This window comes from Pongo abelii, chromosome 23 (assembly GCF_028885655.2).
Source record: "Pongo abelii isolate AG06213 chromosome 23, NHGRI_mPonAbe1-v2.0_pri, whole genome shotgun sequence".
In the NCBI taxonomy this organism is placed as follows: Eukaryota; Metazoa; Chordata; class Mammalia; order Primates; family Hominidae; genus Pongo; species Pongo abelii.
The window spans coordinates 49,681,174-49,708,383 of record NC_085929.1 but is presented as its reverse complement, the minus strand read 5'-3'; the positions used below and the strand labels follow the sequence as shown (position 1 = coordinate 49,708,383).

The following is a 27,210-nucleotide window of genomic DNA, read 5'->3' as shown; positions in this document are numbered from 1 at the left end:
CCATAGGAATGCTTAGAGCAAGGACGCAGGCTCACTAGCGCTGTTATGGGAAGGCTGAGTAGTGGGGGTGGAGCAAGGACGCAGGCGCGTGCGCTCTGTTATGGGGAGGATGAGTAGAGGGGGTGGAGCAAGGACGGGGAGAAGCATGAGATGGAGGGATCTCCTAGGGAGAGACAGACTTCAAGGACAAGTCCAAGGGTGGCCGATTGGGCAGAGGTGGTATCGCTTTCTGATGCTGGCCAAATCCCCAAGGATTTGAGGAAGAGTGGGCTGGGGGGAGGGAAACTTGAGGAAGAGTGGGCTGGGGGGATGGGGTGCGCAGGCTGGACATGTTCAGTTTGAGACGCTCACAAGTCATCCACATGGAGATGTTGGATGGGCAGTTGGAGTCACAAGTCTGAAGCCTCAAACAATAGTGTTGGCCGAGGGTGTAAACTGGGAAGCCGGTGGAGAAGAGATGATAACCTGGCAGGGAGGGGGGAAGCTGTTGGAGAAGAGGTGACACCTGGCGGCGTGGGGGGTTGGGGGAAGCTGTTGGTAAAGAGATGACACCTGGCGGGGTGGGGGAGCTGTTGGTAAAGAGATGACACCTGGCGGGGTGGGGAAGCTGTTGGTAAAGAGGTGACACCTGGCGGGGTGGGGCAGCTGTTGGTAAAGAGGTGACACCTGGCGGGGTGGGGAAGCTGTTGGTAAAGAGGTGACACCTGGCGGGGTGGGGAAGCTGTTGGTAAAGAGGTGACACCTGGCGGGGTGGGGAAGCTGTTGGTAAAGAGGTGACACCTGGCGGGGGTGGGGGGAAGCTGGTAGAGAAGAGGTGATGGCAGTGGGGGGGGACACTGTTGGAGAAGAGGTGACACATGGCGGCGGGCGGGGCAGAGGTGGGGGAAGCAATGGTGTAATGCTTCCCCCACCAATGCATTACAAAGTGCAATGCATTACACCAATACACCAATACACCAATGCACCAATGCATTACAAAGTGCAATGGTGTAATCTCAGCTCACCGCAACCTCTGCCTCCCAGGTTCAACCTATTCTCCTGCCTCAGCCTCCCAAGTAGCTGGGACTACAGGTGGGCACCACCGTGTCCGGCTAATTTTTGTATTTTTAGTAGAGATGGGGTTTCACTATGTTAACCAGGCTGGTCTCAAACTCCTGACCTCATGATCTGCCCACCTCGGTCTCCCAAAGTGCTGGGATTATGGGCATGAGCCACTGCGCCCAGCCTCTCCTACTTTCAATAACTTATTTTGGGCTGGGCATGGTAGCTCATGCCTGTAATCCCAGCACTTTGGGAGGCTGAGACAAGTGGATCACCTGAGGTCAGGAGTTCGAGACCAGCCTGGCCAACATGGTGAAACCCCATCTCTACTAAAGATACAAAAATTAGCTGGGCATGGTGGCGGGCGCCTGCAATCCTAGCTACCGGGGAGGCTGAGACAGGAGAATCACTTGAACCCGGGAGGCAGAGGTTGCAGTGAGCTGAGATCGCACCACTGCACTCCAGCCTGGGTGACAGAGCGAGACTCCATCTCAAAATAAGAATAAATAACTTATTTTGAAATTATTTCAAACTTTCAGAAATGTTGTCAAGCAGAACAAAAAACTTCCATATTTTCTTCATCCAAATTCCCCAATTGTGCACATTTGACCACATCCGCCCTGTCTCCCACACGTGTATGCATGTGTGAGTGTGTAGTCTTTACCATCCAACCCACACACCCACCCCATTCAGCTCCAGCAATCCTTCCAACAATGTCTCTTTTGTTTTTCTGGTCCCAGCTCCCATCCAGAAAGACATGTCACCCTCCACTGTGTCTTCAGGCTCCTTCAGTCTGGAGCCGCTTCTCCCCTTTCCCTGCCTCTCCTGCCCTTGTCCCAACCTCACCTCCTCTAGGCTAACGCTCAGAGCGCCCTCTGGTTTTTCCTGGGGACCTGACTCAGGGCCCAGGGTCCAGCAGGAACCTCAGCTTTGAGGCCTGATCCTGGGTGTCCCATCAGCAGGCACAGGATACCCCCAGCCCACCACAGGATACCCCCTGCCCGCCACAGGATACCCCCAGCCCGCCACAGGATACCCCCAGCCCACCACAGGATACCCCCTGCCCGCCACAGGATACCCCCAGCCCGCCACAGGATACCCCCTGCCCACCACAGGATACCCCCAGCCCACCACAGGATACCCCCAGCCCACCACAGGATACCCCCTGCCCACCAGTGGCTTCACTTTCACTCGTTTTCCCTCTGTGATTGATGAGTGTTTTCCGGGGACATTCTGAGTTTGGACCAATATTCTCCTCCTCATCAAACTTCTGCACAGCTCCCGCCATGTCAGCCACCTCCACCATTTGTTCCACGTCCCACGCTCACTAGTCACGTTCTCCTGTAGGAAAGCGGGTGGCCATGCCGTTTACCTCTGGGTCTGCATCCCTGTAGACTCAGATTCCCCTTACTCATTGCGTGTGATCCATTCCTGATGTTCAGCACTCACTGTGTCCCTAGGGTAGCCAGGGGTGCCCCACCAAGCTGGCTCTTGGGTCTTTCTGACCTGCCACACACACGCTGCGAGCCTCCCCTTCAGATCCAATTGACACTCTCCATCCCCTGGCATCAGCCAAATCCCCAAGGACCCCTGGTTCCTTTGAGAGGAGGATGATGGGTAGAAACCAAAATCTGGGATATTCATTGCTCCTGGAGTACCACTGCCTCTAGGCCCTCTCATCGGACAGAACTGGAAAGCATAGGTGTGTATACACGTGCACACACAGGCATGGGAATCTATGGGTGGGGGGGTTCTAAAACCAGGAGTTCATGCCAATGCCTCCCGTTCCACACCTCAGGGTCCTTTCTAACCCTCACTCCCCGTTTCCACGTTTGTAAGCATCTTCTCCAGCACTGAGAAACTCAGCTCCCTTTCTCCTGAATTTACTGATTTACTCAGTTTCCTTACTTACTCATCAGTTGACATATTTGTTCAGTGTAGCCAACCAGACTGCGCTGGCTTCAGCCCATCATCTCCTCACTGCGCCCCTCCCACCTCCCCCGCCAGGCCCTCCTGCCCTTGCCTATTTGAGCCCCAGTCCCTCCCCACTGCCCCTAACTCCTCCACTCAGGAAGGACAGGGGAGCTTTGGGGTGAAATGGCTGTAGCATATCCAAGTGGCGACATCCAGGAGGCAGTCTGCTAAAGCTGGAGGGCAGGGTGTGGAGCAGACAGAGGACAGACGTATGGGGGAAGGGGGGACCACAGGCTTTTGTAAGCAGGTGGAGATGGAGGGGTCCGAAGAGGACTCTGAGGTGCAGCAGCCAGAGGGGCCAGGCTTCATGGTCCTCACAGATGGCTGCCCCCTGGGTCCTGCCCCAGGCTCTTCTGGGATAGGTCTGGGGCCCGTCTGTGTCCTTGGGGCCCTAGGGAACCAGGACTGTGTCTATCAGGAGAGCCTGGGCTTGAGCACACAGGAGACACCCCCGGCCTCCCCACCTCTGCCTCCAGCAGCCCCTCAACTTTGCCTCTGCAGTTGCGTGTGGGCCTGGCACCCACTTCGGCGGTGAGCTCGGCCAGTGTGTGCCATGTATACCAGGAACATACCAGGATACGGAAGGCCAGCTCAGTTGCACACCGTGCCCCAGCAGCGACGGGCTTGGTCTGGCTGGTGCCCGCAACGTGTCAGAATGTGGAGGCGAGTGCAGGCCTACCCTAGAAGGAGAGGTAGAGGTGGGGGTGGGGGTGGGGGGTGGGCGGGAGCTCCTCCTGTCTCTGATGAGGCCCTCCTGTCGAAGGCCCAGGTGCCTGGTGTGGCCAGAGAGTGTGGTATTTTCTGAAGTTCCTTGTCCTTTCCAAAACCCTTCACGATGTCTGTGCAGTCACCACTTACAAAGTGCATGACAGATCCCAAAGCGTCGGCAGTCCCGGCCTGCACTACAGTGCTGAGCGCTGCACTGCACTCAGTGTGCTCTCAGAATTGCATTGTGCCCCTTGGAAAGGACTTCACAGTGTGCAACTTACGGTTTCTAAGGGAGATACATAAGTGCCTTATGGTGGACCAGACAGCTTACATTTTATGGAACATTCCATTACGACTGGAACACTTTGCAGAGTGTATCTTATACTTGAGCAAGAACTTTGCTCCACACAAAGAACTTTATGATGTGCCCCACAGACGGTTTAGAAAGCCCTTTTTCAATTTACCAAATGCAGTTAGGTTTGCAAAGAGCTTTTGCATTTACCTCCCTCTCCCCACTTAACTCCATCTGTGAAGCTAGCTCAGTCTCCCCATGAGCCTTTCTTCCCAGGCCACTGTGAGTTTCACCCAAGAGAATCCGCAGGGAAGGTTCTCAGCACCCTGAGAAGCACAGTGCCTGTGAGGGTGGGGGAGTGGGGTCCCAGGATACTGGAGACCTCCAGCTTTCTCCCGGTGACAGAAGGGCTCAGAGCCCAGCCCTGAGTCCGCTGGCTGCTCTCTGGCCCACTGCCCGTTCCAGGAGTGTGGTCTCCACCCATGGGGGAGTGGCCACTGGTAGGAGATTCCATGTTTGGGTAGAAGCTGAGAATCCCAGGGTCTGGGCTGAGAGGATGCTAAACCCTCCCCTCACTCAATGCCAGAATACTGTCTGCATCCTGATTCAGCTGGAATGCTAGAACATTCTTTATGTGGAGCTGAAATTGGCTTTCCTGTGGTCCCCTCCCTTTGTCCCAGGGGTACCCTTGAGTACTTCAGAAACCCTCCCCAGACCTGCCTCCCTCTGCTCTGGCCTGGCCCCGCTGGTAGACCAGGCAGCGTCACCCTGAAGCTGAGCAGGTGCTCCTTCTGCAAAGACCCCGGTGCATCCTGCCCCCCGGGGAGAGCCCCTCTGAAACACGTGACCTGCCCCTCCACCCATGGGTCCCCTTCCCAGCTCAGCAGCAAGGCCTCTTGCTCTCCAACCCCCAGGCCTTCTTGCTGGTGGGAGAAGGAAAGCCAGGCTTGACCAAGGCAGCACATGAACCGCTGGCAGCATCCGGACCAGGGCCCAGCCTCCCGCACCCCAGCTGCTGCGTTCTCCCCACCCCGTCCCCACCCCTGGCCTCGGGTGCCCGGTACCTTTTCCAGGGCCGGGCAAGGGCCAACAGCAGGGCCTGAGACCACCCACAGCCTGGGCCCTGCGGTGCCCTCCTGCCCACCTGAGCTGTGACCTCTGACTTCCAGGCCAGTGTTCTCCAGGCTTCTTCTCGGCTGACGGCTTCAAGCCCTGCCAGGCCTGCCCCGTAGGCACATACCAGCCTGAGCCCGGGCGCACCGGCTGCTTCCCCTGTGGAGGGGGTTTGCTCACCAAACATGAAGGCACCACCTCCTTCCAGGACTGCGAGGCTAAAGGTAAGCATGCCCCCTCAACACGCCCACCCACCCCGAGAGGCAGGGCTGCGCTGCTCCGAGAGGCTTCCCCGAACCCCTTTCATCTCCTCCAGGTGGCAAACCTCCCAGCTCAGAGGAGGAGCCTGGAGCTGTCAGGCATGGGCGTGGGTGACCCACTGTGCCCCGCATTAGGACAGGGACACCTTATAGCTGAGAGCTTTCTGAGCTCCAGGGGGAGCAGCAGCTCCTCGGAGCACTGGGGAGGGCTCTGGGGACAGGAGGCCTTGAGCAGCATCTAGAAGGGAGGTTGGGAGGGTGAGGAGGGGGCAGGAGTGTGGGGGCAGGAGCGGGATCAGGGCATCACCTCAACTGCTGTCTGTTCAGGGCATCTGGTCCCACCCAGGTCTGCATCCTGTCTTCCCTCACTCACCAACGCCCCGAAATCCTCCCCATTCTCAGCTGCTGACCGTGCTTCCCCACCGCGCTCCCTCTCAGTGTCTGTCCAGGTGGCCTGGCCCTCAGCCCCCTGGAGCCAGCCACATCACCAGATACTCCCCTGCACATACAAACTGTTCCGAATTTGCCCATTTAAAAAAGGAACTGAAGCCAGGTGCGGTGGCTCACACCTATAATCCCAGCACTTTGGGAGGCCAAAGCTGGTGGATCACCTGAGGTCAGAAGTTTGAGGCCAGCCTGGCCAACATGGCGAAACCCCATCTCTACTTTAAAAAAATACAAAAATAATTAGCTGGACGTGGTGATGTGCACCTGTAATCCCAGCTACTCAGGAGACTGGGAGGGGAGAATCGCTTGAACCCAGGAGGCGGCAGTTGCAGTGAGCCAAGATGGCGCCATTGCACTCCAGCCTGGGTGACAGAGCGAGCTCCATCTCAAAAAAAAAAAAAGAATTGCCCGCCTCTAGCCCCCCACCCAGCCACCCCTCAGACTCTGGCCACCTGTCTCTCCTGCCCCAGCAACCTTGTAGAAAGAGGGTTTGGCCTCGCTGGCTCCACATCCCCTCCTCCCTGTCTCCCCTTGCACGCCTCCGGTCACATCATCGCCCCCACTCTCCCTGAAAATTGCTCCCATCAAAGTGGCCTCGTGGTCCCTGTTTTGCTGGAGGCAACATCACATCAATCTGCCATGTGACCCCCACGCCAAGGGCTCTTCCTGGCCATGGCAGAACGAGGGTGGTGGGAGGTCATGGGGCGGTGGGGAAGAGCCTTGAACTCTGCGCCAAAACAGACCTTGAGGGCATGAGAGGTCCTGGGGACAGCTCCCTAGCGCTGCCCTTTCCCTGCACCCCTCCACACCCACCACACTGCCTTGTGTCCCCCGGCAGTGCACTGCTCCCCCGGCCACCACTACAACACCACCACCCACCGCTGCATCCGCTGCCCTGTGGGCACCTACCAGCCCGAGTTTGGCCAGAACCACTGCATCACCTGTCCAGGCAACACCAGCACAGACTTCGATGGCTCCACCAACGTCACACACTGCAAAAGTGGGTGCTGCTGCTCCACCGCGGGAAGCTGGGAACGTGGGAGGGGCTGGGCAGGTTGTGGGGGTGGGAGGAGACCTGATCTCACACAAGCTCCACGAGGACACTGGACTCCTCCTGATCTGTCCCGTCTGCTCTAGGGTGCATTGCATCCATCTAGAGGCCTGTGGCACCAAAGGGGCAGCCCTGGCTTGGCCCACTCTACAGGGCCCACAATGGTGCCCATTGTTCATCAGTTCCCACTGCTCACCCAACACAGCCCAAGCCTCTGCCCTAGGCCAGACCCTGCTCTAGTTTCTGGGTCTGCTGGGGGAGCTGACAACCTACAGGGGCACTGATGGGGCCGCCAGAGAGGGCAGGGCTCCAGGCCCTCTCAGTGCCCCTGACAAGGCCCAGCCACACAGAAATAGGGTGAGCCTGCAGGCATGGCAGCCCAGTAAGAAGAAGCCCCCAGGCTGGACCTCAGGGAACCACAGGCGTGAACAGGGGACCTGCCCTCCTGGTCTGGGGGCAGCCCAGGCAGGGTCCCCAAAGAGGATGGGCTCAGGGTCCGAGGGCTGGTGTGGGAGGGGACAAGAGCACCTTCCAGCCCTGCCCTAGGCCTCCCAGGTGGTCAGAGGCCTGGCCGGCCAGGGCCCCTGCCCAGTGGAGCCTGATGAGGCCCTCGGGCCACTGTGTCCACAGACCAGCACTGCGGCGGCGAGCTTGGTGACTACACTGGCTACATCGAGTCCCCCAACTACCCTGGCGACTACCCAGCCAACGCTGAATGCGTCTGGCACATCGCGCCTCCCCCAAAGCGCAGGATCCTCATCGTGGTCCCTGAGATCTTCCTTCCCATCGAGGATGAGTGCGGCGATGTTCTGGTCATGAGGAAGAGCGGTACGTTGGGGGCCAAGGGGACCAGAGGCAGCCTCAGCCGCGTGTGCACCCCCATCCCGCTGCTGTTCCACCAGGCAGAATCGCTGCCTTCACAGGGCAGAGAGGAGGTCCCTGGGGCTCAGGGGACCAGCCCCTCAGAGTCTACCTGGGAGGCAGGGTTGAAACCCACTTGGGTCTAAGAGCTGGCTTTACAGAGTCCTATGGAAAGATCTGGAGAGCTTAGGGTATCCCGAGAGTGGATGCTGGGACACGGTCAGGCCTGGTCTCAACTCCAGCCACGAGCCCGGCCCTCATCCCAGTGGTGGGACCAGCCGCAGGGCCCCTTCCCACCGCTTTCTGCCGCACCGCTCAGGGCGAGACCTCAGGCTCCAGCTCCACGGGTCTCCTCCCGCCCGCTGAGGTTTGGGGGACCACACGGCCGTCCCATGCACCACACAAGATACCAGCTCAGAGAGCCCTCCCCACCCCTCTGTGAGCCCTGGACTCCTGGCCCATCCGCCCCCATCAGGGCTCCTCTTGAGACTTCAGGGAGTAAAGGATGGAATGGCATGAGAGAGGACTGGACTCAGCAGTGGGTGTGACCGCTGTGTGCCCAGCTGGCCACAGCAGCAGGAATGCCTGGGAGGCCCCTGAGCTCCCCCAGCACCAGCCAAATCCCTGCAGTGCACCTGTCCAGGGGACCTCCCTGCTGTCGGGCTATGGGTGCCCATGTGAGCGAGCTCCATGTCTGAGTGTTCGAGAAGGAAGAGCAGGAACCCAGACACCCACAGACACTGGCCAGAGAACATCTCTGGGTACCCAGCGACCACACAGACCAGCCAGAGGAGGGTGTGGGGAGGGGCCTGAGGTCTGCTCCGGGGCTGCTCCGCCGGAACTGTGTTATCCTGGGCAGGAGTTGCTCAGCATAGCTAATGAGTAGACAGATGTCAGCAAGGCTGACGCAGCTGAGCAGCCAAAAGCCGCGGTGTGCAGATGGGCAAGGGACCAGCCCGGGACCATCTTCCCCGCCCGTTCCCCTCACCCGCTCCCCTGCCCGCAGCATCCCCTCCTTCTGTCCCCTACCACAAGGCTGAGCTCAAGTGAAGCCCAGCCTGTCCCCCATGAGGGGCTCCTCGGGAAGGCCCCCAGGGAGCCGTGAGGCCTTGCCGAGGAGCACTTAAGCGGGGAGACGCTGGGCAGGGCTGGGGTGCTCCCACTGTCACCGCGTCTGAGAAAAGGATGGTTTGCAGAGTTTGGGAAGATTCACCTGCCGGTCACATGCTGTGCCCACGCTGCCGCACTCGGCTCCTGATTTCCTCCTCAGGAGATCAGGGTTCAGTGGGCCTTGCTGGTGCATTTGCTCTCGGGGAGAAGGGACTTCCCAAGTCTGTGCCTCTGGTCCCAGCAGTCAGTGCCAGTTCATCTCCCACATCCTCCCCCAGCTTCCACTCCCGCCCTGGCCTTGTGCCAAGTGCAGGCCTGAGCCCTGTCATCGAGGAGCAGTTGGCTGGAGGGAGATGGAGACCCACTGACAGAGCAGAGCAGGATCTTGGGAGGGGATGGGGGGAGGGCAGTCAGGGAGGCTTCCTGGAAGAGGGGACACAGAGATGGGTCTCAGAAGGACAAGTAGGAACCAGGGTTGAGGGTAGGGAAGGGCCTCGGAGGCAGAGGGAACAAGCACAAAGACTAAGCTGTTGTGTTTGGGGGACCAGGTGTTCAGTGCAGGTGCTGGGTGGCGGACTGGAAGGGAGGCGAGCGGCCTAGGGCAGTAGGAGCTGCCTACCTGGGGTGGCTCAGCAATGATGCTTCACCCGCAGCCTCGCCCACGTCCATCACCACCTATGAGACCTGCCAGACCTACGAGAGGCCCATCGCCTTCACCTCCCGCTCCCGGAAGCTCTGGATCCAGTTCAAATCCAACGAAGGCAACAGCGGCAAAGGCTTCCAAGTGCCCTATGTCACCTACGATGGTAAGACCCACTGTCGTCACGGCCCACTGTGCATGGCTCAGGCGGGGCCCTGGAGACACAGAGATGAGTTGCACATCCCCGCCCTCAGGGAGCTGCGACCTGGCAGGTACAGACCTGGAAGCAGAACGAACACTGTCAGGGGCCAGAGCCAGACAGGCCGAGGATGGTACCGGGTGGTACAGGCAAGACAGCGGTTAGTGGCATCTGCAGGCTTCAGCTGAGGTGCTGCCCAAGCAGGGTTTTGAGGGCTAAATAGGGGGTTCTTAGCAAAACCCCGAGGAGGACAATACAGGTGGAGGGAGCCCCAGGTTCAAAGGCACAGAGGCAGAGCTGCAGCCAGCCATAGCCCAGAGCCCGTGGCTGGAGCACGGGAGGGAGGGCAGAGGCTGGAGGTGAAAGGGGAGCACGTGGGTCTCAAGCCCCTCGCCTTCCTCTCCCCCTGCTGACCCGCTGCCCAGAGGACTATCAGCAACTCATAGAGGACATCGTGCGCGATGGGCGCCTGTACGCCTCGGAGAACCACCAGGGAATTTTGAAAGTGAGTGAGTTTATTGGAAGGGAATCCATGTAACCCTGGGATGGGGCCTGTGATGAGCCAGGACTGCCCCTGCCCCAGCCCTGGTCCCTGGAGGAGCAAGGGAGGGTGGGTGGTGATGGGAAAGGAACAGGAGGCTTGGGGATCCCAGACCCCTAATGGTGGGGACTGGGTCCTGCACATCTGTCCCTCCCGACCAGAAGGCCTGAGGGAAGTAGTTTGGTGAGGACGTGGGGACCTGGTGATGTGGCCTCAGGCATGCTCCTCACCAGCTCTCAGCCTCACTCTCCTCATCTGTAGAATGAGGGTATTCTGGGGGGTGTCTCAGAATCAGTGGGATCTACCCAGTGCCATTGTCACTTGGAGCCCCCCTGCCGCTGGGACTGGGCTCCCTCCTCTTCCTGCTTCCAGCCTGCAGAGGCAGGGCCGCCTGGTGTGTCACATGGTGGGTACTGGCCAGAGGCCCGGGGACCCAGGACTCACCCAGCTCAGCCCTGGGCAACAGCACTGTCAGCCCAGGAGCCCCGGGTTGTGGAGAACAAGGGCAGGGCTGGAGCGCTCCCGCTGTCACCTCTTCTGAGAAAAGGATGGTTTGCCGAGTTTGGGAAGATTCACTTGAGTCTCCCCATAGTCTGCCAGTCACGTGCTGCCGCCCTCGGCTCCTGATTTCCTCCTCAAGCTGCTTGGGCAGAAACTAGGGATGCGTCCTGGGCTCTCTCCCCCCAATCCCTGTCCCCCAGCTCCGCCCTGGGAGCATCGCTCCCAAACTGGAAGCGTCCTGACGCTGCTCTGGGGACACAAACCTCAGCCGGAGGGCCGTCCTCCTCCACAGCGGCTCCCGGCTCCTCACACACACCAGAGCCTCTCGGCCCATTCTTCTTTCCCCCACCTCTTTCCCCCCATCCTTCCGCCCTCAGCTGGGACATCCTGTCGTACTCTGGGCAGCCTGCCCGGACCCCCTGACCTGGGCACACCCTTTGCAGCCCCTTAGGTCCCGCGTGCCCCTCCTTCTTGGCACCCACCAGCACTCACTTTAGGTTTGTTCTATGAATATTTAGTCCCTGCCCCCGTTGCGGGGGAGGAGCTGCCAGGGTTCATGGTCAACTCTGCCTCCAGCTCGGGCATCATGCCCAGCACAGAGGAGGGCAGGAGCGTCTGTCTCCAGGGGGTGAGTTCAGGGCACGCGTGTGTGTGGAGAGCGTGGGGGAGTGTGCTTTGTGGTGTGTTTGTGGAGGCATGTGTGGTGAGTTTGGAGGTGTTCAGTGTGTGTGGTGACTGGTGTGTGTGTAGGGGTGTGTGGTGGGTTTGAGTGTGGGGTGTGTGAGTGGGTGTGTGTAGTGTGTGTGTAGGGGTGTGTATGTAGGGGTGTGTGTGCTGGGTGTGTAGGGGTGTGTGTTGAGTGGGTATGTGGGGGGTGTAGTGAGTGGGGGTGTGGTGGGTATGTGGTGTGTGTGGGGGTGTGTGGTGAATAGACGTGGGGGTGTGTGGCGTGTATGGGGGTGTGTGTGGTGAATGGAGGTGGGGGTGTGTGGTGTGTGTGGGGGTGTGTGTGGTGAATAGAGGTGTGGGTGTGTGGTGTGTATGGGGGTGTGTGTGGTGAGTGGGGGTGGGGGTGTGTGGCGTGTATGGGGGTGTGTGTGGTGAGTGGGGGTGGGGGTGTGTGGTGTGTATGGGGGTGTGTGTGGTGAGTGGGGGTGGGGGTGTGTGGCATGTGTGGGGGTGTGTGTGGTGAATAGAGGTGGGGGTGTGTGGTGTGTATGGGGGTGTGTGTGGTGAGTGGGGGTGTGTGGCGTGTATGGGGGTGTGTGGTGTGTGTGGGGGTGTGTGTGGTGAGTGGGGGTGGGGGGTGTGGTGAATAGAGGTGTGGGGGGGTGGGTGGTGAGGGGGGTGTGGGGGTGTGTGTGGTGAGGGGGTGTGGTGGGTGTGGTGTGTGGGGGGTGTGGTGAGTGGGTGTGTGTGGTGGGGGGGTGTGGGTGTGGTGTGTATGGGGGTGTGGTGAGTGGGGGTGGGGGTGTGAATAGAGGTGGGGAGTGAGTGGTAGGGGTGTGGTGGGTGTGGTGTGTGTAGAGGTGAGTGTGTGCTGAGTGGGTGTGTGGTGTGTATATAGGGGTGTGTGTGGTGTGGGGGTGTGGTGTGTATGGGGGTGTGTGTGGTGAACAGAGGTGAGGGTGTGTGGTGTGTATGGGGGGGTGTGTGGTAAATAGAGGTGGGGGTGTGTGGTGTGTATGGGGGTGTGAGTGGTGAGTGGGGGTGGGGGTGTGGTGAATAGAGGTGTTGGGGGTATGTGGTGGGGTGTGGTGGGTATGTGGTGTGTGTGGGGGTGTGTGTGGTGAATGGAGGTGGGGGTGTGTGGCGTGTATGGGGGTGTGTGTGGTGAATGGAGGTGGGGGTGTGTGGCGTGTATGGGGGTGTGTGTGGTGAATGGAGGTGGGGGTGTGTGGCGTGTATGGGGGTGTGTGTGGTGAATGGAGGTGGGGGTGTGTGGCGTGTATGGGGGTGTGTGTGGTGAATGGAGGTGGGGGTGTGTGGCGTGTATGGGGGTGTGTGGTGTGTATGGGGGTGTGTGGTGAATGGAGGTGGGGGTGTGTGGCGTGTATGGGGGTGTGTGTGGTGAATGGAGGTGGGGGTGTGTGGCGTGTATGGGGGTGTGTGTGGTGAATGGAGGTGGGGGTGTGTGGCGTGTGTGGGGGTGTGTGTGGTGAATGGAGGTGGGGGTGTGTGGCGTGTGTGGGGGTGTGTGTGGTGAATGGAGGTGGGGGTGTGTGGCGTGTGTGGGGGTGTGTGTGGTGAATGGAGGTGGGGGTGTGTGGTGTGTGTGGGGGTGTGTGTGGTGAATGGAGGTGGGGGTGTGTGGTGTGTATGGGGGTGTGTGGTGAATGGAGGTGGGGGTGTGTGGTGTGTATGGGGGTGTGTGTGGTGAGTGGGGGTGGGGGGTGTGGTGAACAGAGGTGGGGGGGTGTGGTGAGGGGGTGTGGTGGGGGTGTGGTGTATATGGGGGTGTGTGTGGTGAGTGGGGTGGGGGTGTGGTGAATAGAGGTGTGGGGGTGGTGTGGTGAGGGGGTGTGGTGGGTGTGTGGTGTGTATCGGGTGTGTGTGGTGAATGGAGGTGGGGGTGTGTGGTGTGTATGGGGGTGTGTGTGGTGAGTGGGGGTGGGGGGTGTGGTGAATAGAGGTGTGGGGGGTGGGTGGTGAGGGGGGTGTGGGGGTGTGTGTGGTGAGGGGGTGTGGTGGGTGTGGTGTGTGTGGGGGGTGTGGTGAGTGGGTGTATGGTATGGGGTGTGGTGGGTGTGGTGTGTGTGGGGGGTGTGGTGAGTGGGTGTGGTGTGTGTGGGGGGTGTGGTGAGTGGGTGTGGTGTGTGTGAGGGGGTGTGGTGGGTGTGTGGTGTGTGTAGGGGTGTGTGGTGAGTGGGTGTATGGTATGAGGTGTGGTGGGTGTGGCGTGTGTGGTAGGTGTGTGGTGAGTGGGTGTATGGTATGGGGTGTGGTGGGTGTGGCGTGTGTGGTGGGTGTTTGGTGAGTGGGTGTATGGTATGGGGTGTGGTGGGTGTGGTGTGTGTGGTGCGTGTGTGGTGAGTGGGTGTATGGTATGGAATGTGGTGGGTGTGTGGTGTGTGTAGGGGTGTGTGGTGAGTGGGTGTATGGTATGGGGTGTGGTGGGTGTGTTGTGTGTGTAGGGGTGTGTGGTGAGTGGGTGTATGGTATGGGGTGTGGTGGGTGTGTGGTGTGTGTAGGGGTGTGTGGTAAGTGGGTGTATGGTATGGGGTGTGGTGGGTGTGTGGTGAATGGGTGTATCGTGTCGGGTGTGGTGGGTGTGTGGTGAGTGGGTGTATGGTATGGGGTGTGGTGGGTGTGGTGTGTGGGGGGGGTGTGGTGAGTGGGTGGTATGGGGTGTGGTGGGTGTGTGGTGTGTGTGGTGCGTGTGTGGTGAGTGGGTGTATGGTATGGGGTGTGGTGGGTGTGGTGTGTGTGGTGGGTGTTTGGTGAGTGGGTGTATGGTATGGGGTGTGGTGGGTGTGGTGTGGGGGGGGTGTGGTGCGTGGGTGTATGATATGGGGTGTGGTGGGTGTGTAGGCAAACAGATGAGTGTGCACCAGGACAGGTCCACCCCAGACACAGCAGATGAGATGCAGCCACAGTCAACGGGACGAGGAGCCCTCACGCCCCAACAGGTGGTGGTCGCCATTTGCTGAGCACCTTCCCTGGGCCAGGCTCTGGGGACTCTGTCAGGAACCAGACCTCTGCCAGGCCTCACCTCTGCTCCATAGTTTCTGCCCAGGGTGGCAGCCAGTGCCCCACTAGAGAGACGAGACACTGGGGCTCAGAGAGGGCGGGGACTGCGTCTGCCCTCCAGACTGCTCCGGAGGACAGCCCCGTTTGCTGCCTAGATCCCCACAGCAAACCTGTACTGAGCACCGCTGAGGACAGGTTCTCTGCTCACGCCAGTGAGGATCATTTTCCTCGCAGCCCCAGGAAGAGGCATCATGACCTCTCTGTGCAGGGAAGAATGAAATTCAGAGCAGCAAACCAATGTCCCCGAGGTCCAGGCTTGAGGCCTGAAGTGATGATTTGGGATCTGCCAGCTGCAAAGCCTGTGCTCTTGGCTGAGTGTTGTCTGTTTGCAAATGTTGGTTGTGTTGTGTCATTTTGCAGCGGAACCCTTTGTTAATAAAATCTTTTCTTTTTTTTTTTTTTTTTTTTGAGACAGTGTCTCGCTCTGTCACCCAGCATGGAGTGCAGTGGCACACTCTCGGCTCACTGCAACCTCCGCCTCCTGGTTTCAAGCAGTTCTCATGCCTCAGCCTCCCAAGTTGCTGGGATTAAAGGCGCATGCCACCACGCCCAGCTAATTTTGTATTTTTAGTAGAGATGGGGTTTCCCCATGTTGATCAGGCTCGTCTCGAACTCCTGAGCTCAGGTGATCTGCCTGCCTCAGCCTCCCAAAGTGCTAGGATTACAGGTGTGAGCCACCACACCTGGCCTTTAATAAAATCTTATTGGAATCCCAAGAGTTAATGCCAATGATCTATTTAAAAACCAGTTACGGACCAGGAGCGGTGGCTCACGCCTGTAATCCCAGAACTTTGGGAGGCCGAGATGGGTGGATCACCGGAGGTCAGGAGTCTGAGACCAACCTGGCCAACATGGTGAAACCGCGTCTCTACTGAAAAGACAAAAATTAGCCAGGTGTGGTGGTGGGTGCCTATAATCCCAGCTACTCTGGAGGCTGAGGCAGGAGAATCACCTGAACTCGGGAGGCGGAGGTGCAGTGACCCAAGATCCCGCCACTGCACTCCAGCCTGGGTAACAGAGCAAGACTGTGTCTCAAAAAAAAAATAAAAATAAAAACCAGTTATACTATTAAAACCAAAAGAAGGTCTGTGGGGTCCTGAAACCCACCAGCCAGCCCATCTCTCTCCGCCCCCCAGCCTGGCAACACCCCACAGACCCTACAGGCCCCAAGCCTCCCCGCCTCCCACCCACTCTATCTTACAGGACAAGAAGCTGATCAAGGCCCTCTTCGACGTGCTGGCCCATCCCCAGAACTACTTCAAGTACACAGCCCAGGAATCCAAGGAGATGTTCCCACGGTCCTTCATCAAACTGCTGCGCTCCAAAGTGTCTCGGTTCCTGCGGCCCTACAAATAACCGGGGGGAGCAGCCCTGCCTGGGGGTGGCCTGGTCCACGGAGGGTGCACCTGCCCTCCACAGTGGGAGCTGCATGGGCCTCCACGCCGCCTTGGGAACCCCATGGCACTGCCCTTCAGGGAAGCCGACCAGCCCATGGAGACCGAGCCCAGGCACCCTTCGGACCCACCGCCCCTGTGGGAGCACCCTGCTTCAGGAAGCCTCCCTCCCTCCCTCCGCCTCCCTTCCCCAGGACACCAAGAGCGCCCTCTCCTGAGCCCTGGCAGACCGACTGCAGGTAGCAGGATTGCAGGACCTCCGCCTGGCCTGGCGTTTCAGGAGAGAGGGGAAGTGGGGCCTATGCTATGGGAGGCGTGGTCACCCGAGACAGGAGGCCGGGGAGAGAGGAGGGGACGAAGGCGCCGTCTAGGGGAGGTCGACGAGCCTGTGCTAGCATCCGCGGGCCCCACGCTTTGCCAGCTCCTCCAGCCACAGGCAAGGCCGTGGCTCCAGGCTGTTGCGCTCTAAGGGCTCTGTGATTGGACGGAACAGAGCTGCTGGGGAGGAGACTAGAGGTTTCTGCGTTCCTTCGACAGAACATTTAATGAAGTACTCTCTCTATATATATATAAATATAAATATAAAATATATATATATATATACTTCTATTTGTGGGTACTTTAGGAAAATGCCCTTTGGTCACTGTAAATATGAATTGTGACCCCATCCCTTCCCGCATGAGCCCAGTGAGTCCCAGCAGCTATCAGCCTCCCTGAACGATTAAACAGCTCCTCCCAGCATTTGCCCTTCTGTTTCTGTGAGGCCGGCAGCCCTTGGGGCTGGGGAGAGCACAGCTTGCCTTGGACTTGCTTCTGAACACGAATTCTTCGAGAACTAGGCTCAGATGCTCTGCTGGAGTGTTGGCCTCACCCCAGTCCCCTTGCCAGAAACATCACTGCCCTTGGACGATACTCAGTGGAAGACACTTCCCCTTGGACCCGTTCCTAGGAGGTGCAGGGGCCCAGCAATAAACTGCAGAAGGGGCCTTGGCTCTGACCCTGTGGCAGTGACCTCGGGGTCTGTACTATGCCCAGGTGTCAGCAGGAAACAAGGCCTTGCTCACAGGAGCACAGGCTGTGCCACCACAAGGAGCCTCAGAGCGGCCAGTGAGGAAAAGGGAGAGAGCAGAGCTTGCCGTCAGAGGCCAGGCTCCCAGTGCAGCCTCCTCTTGCTACGCCATGCCACCCCCATTCACAGGGAAACCTCTTTCCTTTCCTATAAAGGAAAGCAGTTGAATTGACTCACATTTCCACATGGCTTGGGAGGCCTCAGGAAACTTACAATCATGGTGGAGGGCGAAGGGGAAGCAAGTGCCTTCTTCACAAGGTGGCAGGAGAGAGAAGCAAGCAGGGAAATGCCGGAGAAAGAGAGTCTGGGCTATGATCGAGTACATGTGTCCCACCCAGCTGGAAGGCCAGCGCCTGGGATGGAGCCAGCAGAACTCCGCGCCGAAGTCCAGGAGGCCTTGCCTGCTCTTCATCTGCCTGCGAGCTGCAGGACCTGCGTGGGAAATGGTCCGTATGTTTCAGGTTAACAAATACTGAAAATCCCAAGGAACCTGGGAGAATCTTAAAATGAACTCCGGTCTTCGGCTCGAAGTTGCCTCTAGGGTTCCTCCTGGTCAGCCCCGGGCCCAGCCTGGCTGGCGAGAAACAAACACGGTTTGAGAGGCTGTGGCACACTGAGGACCGCACAGATGGAGGCAGCCAAGTGAGGTCCCTGGAGGTTCAGGGCTTGGAGACGAGGTAGGCCGGTCATCACATATTCTACAGTCCAAAAGAGGGCCCGGAGCTCAGCAATTACTCCCGCCGTCACGTGTGCCCACTGCAGCGGGCCCTGCGGCATGGCTCCTGCTGCCATCAGCTGCCTTCCCTGCTGAAGTCCAACTCAAGTCGGAGAGAGAGTGGAGCCTCTGCACTTGGTGGGTAGGTCAGTGTCAATTAACAAGCCCTGCCAGGGGCCACTGCCCCTCCTCTGGTCACAGTCCACGCAGACCAGCCCTGGTTTCCGGAAAGAGGCCTCCCTCCTTCCCTTTGTGGAGCCGTCAGTCATCCCCAAGATGAGAGGCGAGTGTCCTCCCGAGTGAGCCTGCAGCAACAGCTCCTGAGGAAGGTGCTGGGAGGGGTGTCGCCTCTCACGAGTGTTCTCCAGAGAATCAGAACCCAGAGGATACAGACGTAGATGTGTGAGGGGCTGCATTATGGGAACTGGCTCACGGATTCTGGAGGCCAACAAGTCCCACGATCTGCTGTCTGCGAGCGGGAGACCAGGAGAAGCCACACCGTAACTCAGTCTGAGTCCAAAGCCCGAGAAGCCAGGGGCCACCCTGTGAGTCCCAGCACCCAAAGCCCTGAGAGCGAGGAAGATGGATGTCCCAGCTCCCAAAGGGAGGATTCTCCCTTCCTCCCACTTCTGTTCTATTGGGGCCCTCAACAGATTGGATGGAGTGGATGTCTTCACTCAGTCTGCCGATTCCCATCCTAACCTCTTCTGGAAACACCCTCACGTTTTCCCAGCTAGCTGGGTATCCCTTCACCCAACCAAGATGACATGCAATCAACCATCACACTTAAGTGTTTTTGTTTGTTTTTGTTTTGTTTTTTGTTTTTGAGATGGAGTCTCGCTCTGTGGCCCAGGCTGGAGTGCAGTGGCGTGATCTTGGCTCACTGCAAGTTCCGCCTCCCGGGTTCACGCCATTCTCCTGCCTCAGCCTCCCGAGTAGCTGGGACTACAGGCGCCTGCCACCATGCCTGGCTAATTTTTTTGTATTTTTAGTAGAGACGGGGTTTCACCGTGTTAGCCAGGATGGTCTCGATCTCCTGACCTCATGATCCGCCTGCCTTGGCCTCCCAAAGTGTTGGGATTACAGGCGTGAGCACTGTGCCTGGCCAGGGTTTTGTTTTTTTTTAATCCTTTCCAAAAACAGAAAGAGCTCTTAACCTCTCTGAGCTCTTTCTGCAATTCCTTTGGGTGGTTTCTGAAAGTTGCCACCCACATACCCGCAGATACACTGCCCGCCTCTCCTCCCCCTCATGTTCCAGGACTCACCACCGTGGTCAGACCATGTCCAGTGTGCCCAGGGCAAAGTTGGATGGGCAGGTGCAGACGCGGCCCAGCCTTCATCCTGCTTTCCCTCGCAAGCCGTTCTGTAGCTCCCAGCCCACGGGAGAGGCCATGAGCAGCGCGAGGTCGCCAGCAGCTTCCCTGGGCCTCCCACACCGTCTGAGTGACTTGAAGTCCAGGGTTGGGCTCTGTCTTGAGTCTCCACATCAGTCTCACACTGGGGAACTTGGGGGTCCCCCGTTAAACTAGAGCTGACCCTGGGCCTCAGGGCAGGATGGTCCCAAGGTGAGCTCCGTGGACAGCAAAGCGCATTTCTTCCAGTTGGCGTGTTGTCGAAGCCAATGGCAGCTTGACTGATGTGAGGTGGCTATTCCACCTGGTTCAAGATGGAGGCGTAGAGAAAAGGGAAGCGGGGAAAAAGGACTGGGCCAGGTAGGACGGATCCACATAATGAGGCCCAAGAAAAGATGGAAGCTGAGGGCAGAGAGTCCAGGAGGCCCCCATGCTGTCTGAGGGGGAGGCCGGCATAGCCCCTCCTCTACTGTCGCCTGAGCAGCTGATGAGGTCCCCAGCGCCGCACGCTGTGCTCCAGGGAGAGGAGCCAAGAAGCAAGCAGGCTGCTGGGAGTCCCTGCACTGCCATCTGGCCGGGACGGAGGCAGCTGCCCGGTCTCCAGGCTCCTCTGAGCTTGGGTCAGCTCCTAATGAAGCATCGCACGCCAGGGAACCAGAGGACCTCTGTGAAGACAGGCATGGAAAACCGGGGTGTCTCCCGCACAGCTTCCCAGGAGTCAGGTGGGACCCAGGCGTGGGGGGGCCTTTCTGCCCCACATTCCTGGCATTCCCCCCAAGTTTATTTCTACTTTCCAGAAACAAACCACGGGGAGGGAAGGAACCTGCAACAGGGTTTCGAAGCCAGCCAGGCCCTCCGTGAGTAAGGGCTCGTATAGCCGCTGAGGGCAGCCTGCAGCCGGGTGGCCTCACCTGCTGCCCAGAATTAGGCTGTGCCTTTTCCCAGTCCTTCCCCATGCCAGAGCCTCTCCCCATCTTTCCCCGCACCAGAGCCTCACAGCCATAGCCACACCAACCTCCCTCCTCTCAAGCAGCAGAATCAGCCTATGCTCCCCAGCCTCAGTGCCCCTGCCCCACACAGGTCACGCTGGCCAGGCAGTGACCAGTTTCCCAAATGCTGGATCCCCATGGGGACACTGTGGCCCAGTCCTCCCCCGCCTCCATGGTGGCCCAGGCTGCAGGGCCCACGGTGGAGGCCTCAGGCAGCTTTCTGTCCGGCTACCCATTGGCTTGGGACACACAGATAAAGTAGAGCTGAAACACGGGCCAAAACATCCCCAGACAAGGAAGGCACAAGAGGCCAAATTTGAAGGACTTGGGAGAGAAGCCACTTCCCCCACCTCTAACGAGCGTAGTTTTCTGTCTGAATGGCCCCCCCTTTCATGCACGCTCGTTCTCAAGAGACACGCCGTCCGCAGGCAGCCTCTCAGTGAAGCCTCTCCCCCGGGCTTGTCCACGGCAGGAGGCCCCTGGCCTGTTTAAGCCATACCGATGCTTAATTTACATTTTTGGAGTTGAATATTATTCCGGCGCCTCCACCACCCCCAGCAGAAAAAATAAGATACTGAAATAAGTTGAGTCATTTAGCAAACATTTACTGAGCAACTCCTGTGTGCCAGGCCCCTAGAAAGACAGGGAGTTGGTGCCCTGCACAGATGACAAACTGCCCCAAACAGCAGACAGAAAGACAGACAAACTGCCCAGGACAGCAAACAGACAAACAGACACACTGCCACAGACAGCAGACAGGCAAACAGACACATTGCCCCGGACAGCAGACAAACAGACACACTGCCCTGGACAGCAGACAGACAAACAGATACACTGTCCCGGACAGCAGAAGGACAAAGAGACACATTGCCCCGGACAGCAGACAGACAGAAAAACTGCCCCGGACAGCAGACAGACAGACAAACTGCCCCAGATAGCAGACAGACAAACAGACAAACTGCCCCGGAAAGCAGACAGCAAACTGCCCCAGACAGCAGACAGACAAACAGACACACTTCCCCAGACAGCAGATAGACAGACACTCTGCCCTAGACAGCAGACAAGCTGCCCTGGACAGCCTGCTCACCTTGCCTGCCGCAGTGCATGCCCCGCAGGGAGAAGCCTTCCTTCTCACCCAGGGAGTCCAGCCATTTTCACCTCCCTGCTCCATGCTCAGGAAGTCTGGTCACCCTGGCAAACTGCACCTGACATTGAGGTCCCTTTTCACCAAAGATGCACAAGGTGTCCATGCCGAGCCGACATCATTCAGGCCAAGGGCAGAGGATGTAATGAGGGGTGGAGTGAGGATGTGGGGAGAGAGCAGAGAGCTCCTCCTGTTTTACCGTGGCTGCCTCTGCCCCCACGACACCCACAGATCCCTGGCCCTTGCAGGAGTAAGTCCTGGGCAGGCAGAGCTGGGGTTGGCCTGATCCCACCTGCCTTGCTCTTGGAAAGGACATCAGGTGTGGGCAAAGCATCCTTGGAGCCCAGACAACACAGGCATGGCCTGTGTGCCCTCCCAGCACCTGCTGCGATGGCCTCAAGGCCTCTCCAGTCCCCTGCTGCACCGTGCCACTCAGAGCCGGAGTGAGCCCCCTGGAATTGTCTGCACCCCCCAAGCCCCAACAGGAAGAAGGGAAGGGCAGGGAAGCCGATGCTCACTCAGTGCCCACTGGGTGCCAGGCTCTGGGCTTAACCCTCTAATATCCACACATCCCATCCTCCCAGCCCTGTCTGAATGGTGGGGTTAAGACCATTCTTCAGATGTGGAAATGAAGGCTCCGGGAGACCACAGGACATGCCCAAGGCAAAGAGTTGGTAGTTCCTGGATTTGGGAATCAAACTCAAGCCCATCTAATCCCAGGGTAGGAAATGTCTCTAAAACGTTGATCAATCTGAAGCTTACAGACTGGAAACTGGGCCAGGTCAGCCCTGGCGGTGGAGTCCAGAGACAGAGAGAAGGCTGCAGGGAGAGGAGAGCACAGGAGGATCCGGGGCCAGGATGACTTCAATGACATTCCCTCCCTCCTTCACAAGCACGAAAAACTCGTTCGGAGAAAGGACAGCTTCTGCCTTCCCTACCAGGCAGACAGGGCACTCACTGTGCCAATGTGAGCAGACACAGCCAGAGGCTCAAGTGCCCTTGCCGAGTGTCCCCATTGCTCTTGGGGAGGCCCCGGCACAGCCCTGCAGAGATGCAAGTAAGAGAGTGGCCAGTGCCCTCGGCAGATGGGTGGCAGAAAGCAGGAGGAAGAGGGAGCTGACCGATGCCGGGTGTCTTATTCTGCTGAGATCAGAACCTCCAACATGCCGAGCAGACCCTGGCCACATTGCTCGGGGAACAGGACACCAGGGTGCTGTGCTAGAGGCCCACAGACTTCACTTCTGGCTCCTGTGAGGGCACTGTATTGTCCAGACGCTTGGCAATGACTCTGCCTGCAAGAGTGGCAAATACCAACATAACCACATCTTCCTTTTAGTTGCCACAAATACTCAGTTTTGTTTTATCCATCATGTCCCCCATATGCATGTAATGAAACATTTGTGAAAATCACTTTAATAATAAATAGGAAATGAACCTAAATATTGCTCTTTTCTCTTATTCAGCAGAAGTCATGAGTTGGGGGAAAATGCTAACTGGAATCCAGAAAAGAAAAAATAATGGAAGAAATTTCATGACACTATTGAGGACTAAAAGTAAGGAGCTACAGTAACCTCTGGAAAATAAAGCAGCGAGCTGGAGATCTACGTACAGAGGCAGGGGGCGCCTACATTTAGGGAACAGACATGCTTCTAACTGGCAGAAGGCAAAATGTCCAAATTTCAAATCCCATTTCCCCGCATTACTCATGATGAAATGAGAGGGTTTTTTTGGGGTTTTTTTGTTTTTCAGACAAGAGTCTCAATGTCGCCCAGACTAGAGTGTAGTGGCGTGATCTTGGCTCACTGCAAGCTCCGCCTCCTGGGCTCACGCCATTCTCCTTCCTCAGCCTCCCGAGTAGCTGGGACTACAGGCGCCCACCACCACGCCCGGCTAATTTTTTGTATTTTCAGTAGAGACAGGGTTTCACCGTGTTAGCCAGGATGGTCTCAATCTCCTGACCTCGTGATCCACCCGCCTCAGCCTCCCAAAGTGCTGGGATTACAGGTGTGAGCAATCGCGCCCGGCCAAGAGTTGTTCTTTGACACTGGAGCTTTAATCTGGAAGTCATGGTCAAAGTGGGCCTCATGGAATCTACGACTCAATGAAATTAGGCACGCAATGCCGTGTGTTTGTATGTGTACGTGCATGCACAGATACACATTTCTATTTCTCTGGAATATGGCCCACAGCTTTCCTCAGGTTCTAAAAGAAATCTAGGGCCAGGTGCAGTGGCTCACACCTATAATCCCAGCACTTTGGGAGGCCAAGGCAGGAGGATTGCATGGGTCCAGGAGTTCGAGACCAGCCTGGGCGACATGGCAAGACCCCCCCCCCCATCTCTACAAAAAATGAAAAATAAAAAATAAAAACCAACAAAAGATATATACATGCATTTCACAGAAGAAGAAACAGGACAGCCAATTACCATTTGAAAAGGTGCTCAATCTCATTAATAATACTGGAAATACAGGCTGCTCTGCCTAGGAGTAGCCATGCTTTTGTTTCTTTACTTCTCTAATAAACTTGCTTTCACACACACAAAAATGGAAATATAAATTAAGACAACAAAAATATACTATGGTAGCACTAGGTTGGCAAAAAAATAATAATAAGTGTAATAAAATCAGAATCAGAGAGGATATGGATCAACTTACTATATACAAATGGGGAATCTCTTGTTTACATATATGTTCCAGGAAATATACAAAAATATTCATAGCCTCATGTTTATTAGAGCACAAAGCTTAAGATAACCTAAGTCTCTTCATGGAAGACTGCATCATAGTCACATAATTAAATATTATGTAGCTATGACAATTAACATGCTGCAACAAAAGGGATATATCTTAAAAACATCATGTGCAGGAACAAGACCAGGATGCGTGCCTGCACCGCTCTGCTGGAGGTCTAGCCAGGACAATTAGGCAGGAAAAAAATATAAACAGCATCCAGATTGGAACAGAAACAAAATTATCCGTTTCACGTGTCCTGATCTTCTATATGGAAAATACTTAAGGAATCCACAAATAATTACTAGAGCCAATGAAATTCACAAGGTTATAAGACATAAGATCAATATATAAAAATCAGTTGTAGGCTGGGCACAGTGGCTCACCCCTATAATCTCAGCACTTTGGGAGGCCAAGGTGGGTGGAGAGCCTAAGCTCAGGAGTTCGAGACCAACCAGGGCAAGTGGCAAAGCCTTGTCTCTACCAAAAATACAAAAAATTAGCCAGGCATGGCGGCACGCACCTGTGGTCCTAGCTACTCAGGAGGCTGAGGTGAGAGGATCGCTTGAGCCTAGGAGGCAGAGGTTGCAGTGAGCCGAGATCCAGCTACTGCACTCCAGCCTGGGTGACAAAGTAAGACGCCATCTCAAAAAAAGAGAAAAGAAATTAAAGAAGATTTGTATTCCTGGGTTGGAAGACAGTATTGTTAGGATGACAGTACTCCCTAAATTGGTCTAGAGATTCAGTGCAATCCCCATCAACATCCTGGCTGGCTTCCTGCACAAACTGACATGTGAATCCTAAAATTCATATAGAAATGCAAGGGACCCATAGTAGCCAAACAGTCTTGAAAAAGAACAAAGTTGGAGGATTCACACTTCTCATTTTTAAAACTTACTACAAGCTTAAATTAATCAAGATTCTGTGGTACTAGCAGAAGGAGAGACCTATAGATCAATGGAATAGAATTCAGAGTCCAGAAATGAACCCTTAAATTTATCATCCATCAGTTGGTTTTCAACGAGACTGCCAAGACCATTTAATGGGGAAAAAAATAGTCTTTTCAACAAATGGTACTAGGACAACTGGATATCTACATGCAAAAGAAGGAAGTTGGACCCCTACCTCGTATACAAAAAATCCACTCAAAGTGATCAAAGACTGAAATGTAACAGCTAAAACTATAAAACTCTTAGAAACTAAGATAAGTCTTTGGAATCTTGAATTAGGCAATGGCTTCTTTTTTTAACTTCAATTTTTTTATTTCCGTTAAGTTTTGGGGGAACAGGTGGTGTTTGGTTACATGAATAAGTTCTTTAGTGGTGATTTCTGAAACCTCGGTGCACCCATCACCTGAGCAGTATACCCTGCACCCAGGCAATGCCTTCTTAAATGTAACACACAAATAATAAGCCACCAAAGAAAAAATATATAAATTGGACTTCACCAAAATTGAAAACTTGCACTTCAAAGGGCTCAAAAAGATAACAGAATAGGAAAGTGAAAAGATAACAGAATAGGAAGAAAAGATAACAGAATAGGAAAAAAACCTTTACAAATCATATATCTGATAAGACTCCAGTATCCAGGATATGTAAAGAATTCTTACAACTCAACAATAAGACAAATAACCTAATTTAAAAATGAACAGACGGCCAGGCACGGTGGCTCATGCCTGTAATCCCAGCACTTTGGGAGGCCGAGGCGGGCAGATCACGAGGTCAGGAGATCAAGACCATCCTGGCTAACACGGTGAAACCCCGTCTCTACTAAAAATACAAAAAACTAGCCAGGCGTGGAGGCGGGCACCTGTAGTCCCAGCTATTCGGGAGGCTGAGGCGAGAGAATGACATGAACCCGGGAGGTGGAGGTTGCAGTGAGCCGAGATCGGGCCATTGTACTCCAGCCTGGGTGACAGAGCAAGACTCTGTCTCAAAAAAAAAAAAAAAAAAAAAAAAAGAACAGGCCAGGAGCAGTGGCTGCAATCCCAGCATTTTGGGAGGCCAAGGAAGGCGAATCACCTGAGGTCAGGAGTTTGAGACCAGCCTGACCAACATGATGAAACCGCATGTCTACTAAAAATACAAAAAATTCACCAGGTGTGGTGGCATGCACCTGGTAATCCCAGCTACTTAGGAGGCTGAGGCAGGAGAATCCCTTGAACCCAGGAGGAGGAGGTTGCAGTGAGCTGATATTGCACCATTGCACTCCAACCTGGGTGACAAGAGGGAAACTACGTCTCAAAAAAACAACAACAAAAAACAAACAAAAGAACAAAGAAGGCCAGGCACAGAGGCTCATGCCTGTAATCCCAGCATTTTGGGAGGCCAAGATAAGAGGATCACTTGAGGCCAGGAGTTCAAGACCAGCCTGGGCAACAAAGCAAGACCCTGTCTCTATATCAACAACAAAAAAAATGGACAAAGGCCGGGCACAGTGGCTCACACCTGTAATCCAGCACTCTGACAAGCCAAGGCCAGCATATCGCTTGAGGTCAGGAATTCAAGACCAGCCTGGCCAAAATGGTGAAACCCCATCTCTACTAAAAATACAAAATTTAGCCATGGGCACCTATAATCCCAGCTACTAGGGAGGCTGAGGCAAGAGAATCACTTGAACTCAGGATGCAGAGGTTGCAGTGAGCCGAGATCATGCCACTGCACTCCAGCCTGGGTGACAGAGAAAGACTCTGTCTCAAAAAAAAAAAGGACAAAGAATATGAATAAACATTTCTCCTAAAAAGATATGCAATTGGCCAATAAGCACATGAAAAGATGATCGACGTCATTAGTCATTAGGGAAAATACAAATGAAAACCATAAGATACCACTTCACAACCACTAGGAGAACTATAATCAAAAGTCAGAGAATAATAAGTGCTGGCAAGAAAACTAGAACCCTCGGCCAGGCACAATGGCTCATGCTTATCCTAATATTTTGGGAGGCGAAGGCAGGAGGATCAGGTAAGGTCAATAACTTGAGACCAGCCTGGGCAACATAGCGAGACCTCATCTCTATTAAAAATAAAACTTAAAAAATTAGCCATGGCCCAGGCACGGTGGCTCACACCTGTAATCCCAGCACTTTGGGAGGTCGACACCTTGGATCACTTGAGGCCAGGAGTTCAAGACCAGCCTTCACAACATGATGAAACCCCATCTCTACAAAAAATACAAAAATTAGCCAGACGTGGTGGCACATGCCTGTAATCCCAGATACTTGGGAGGCTGAGGCAGGAGAATTGCTTGAACCCAGGTGGCAGAGGTTGCAGTGAGCCAAGATCGCACCACTACACTCCAGCCTGGGCAACAGAGCAAGACACCATCTCAA

At 56.0% G+C, this 27,210-nt stretch overlaps 1 protein-coding gene across 2 annotated transcripts in view; it reads left to right on the top strand.

Annotated features, from left to right (window-relative positions):
• Positions 1–26,643, top strand: part of SCUBE1 (signal peptide, CUB domain and EGF like domain containing 1) — a 151,712-nt gene extending 125,069 nt beyond the window's left edge. For both annotated transcript variants that reach the window (XM_054543755.2, XM_024239891.3), the window contains 7 exons: positions 3,517–3,678; positions 5,185–5,352; positions 6,674–6,835; positions 7,517–7,714; positions 9,511–9,663; positions 10,122–10,201; positions 15,692–26,643. In XM_054543755.2, the coding sequence (XP_054399730.1) occupies positions 3,517–3,678; positions 5,185–5,352; positions 6,674–6,835; positions 7,517–7,714; positions 9,511–9,663; positions 10,122–10,201; positions 15,692–15,844 (1,076 nt within the window). In that variant the 3' untranslated portion in view covers positions 15,845–26,643. The remainder of the gene's footprint in view (positions 1–3,516; positions 3,679–5,184; positions 5,353–6,673; positions 6,836–7,516; positions 7,715–9,510; positions 9,664–10,121; positions 10,202–15,691) is intronic.
• Positions 26,644–27,210: the final 567 nt, after the last annotated feature.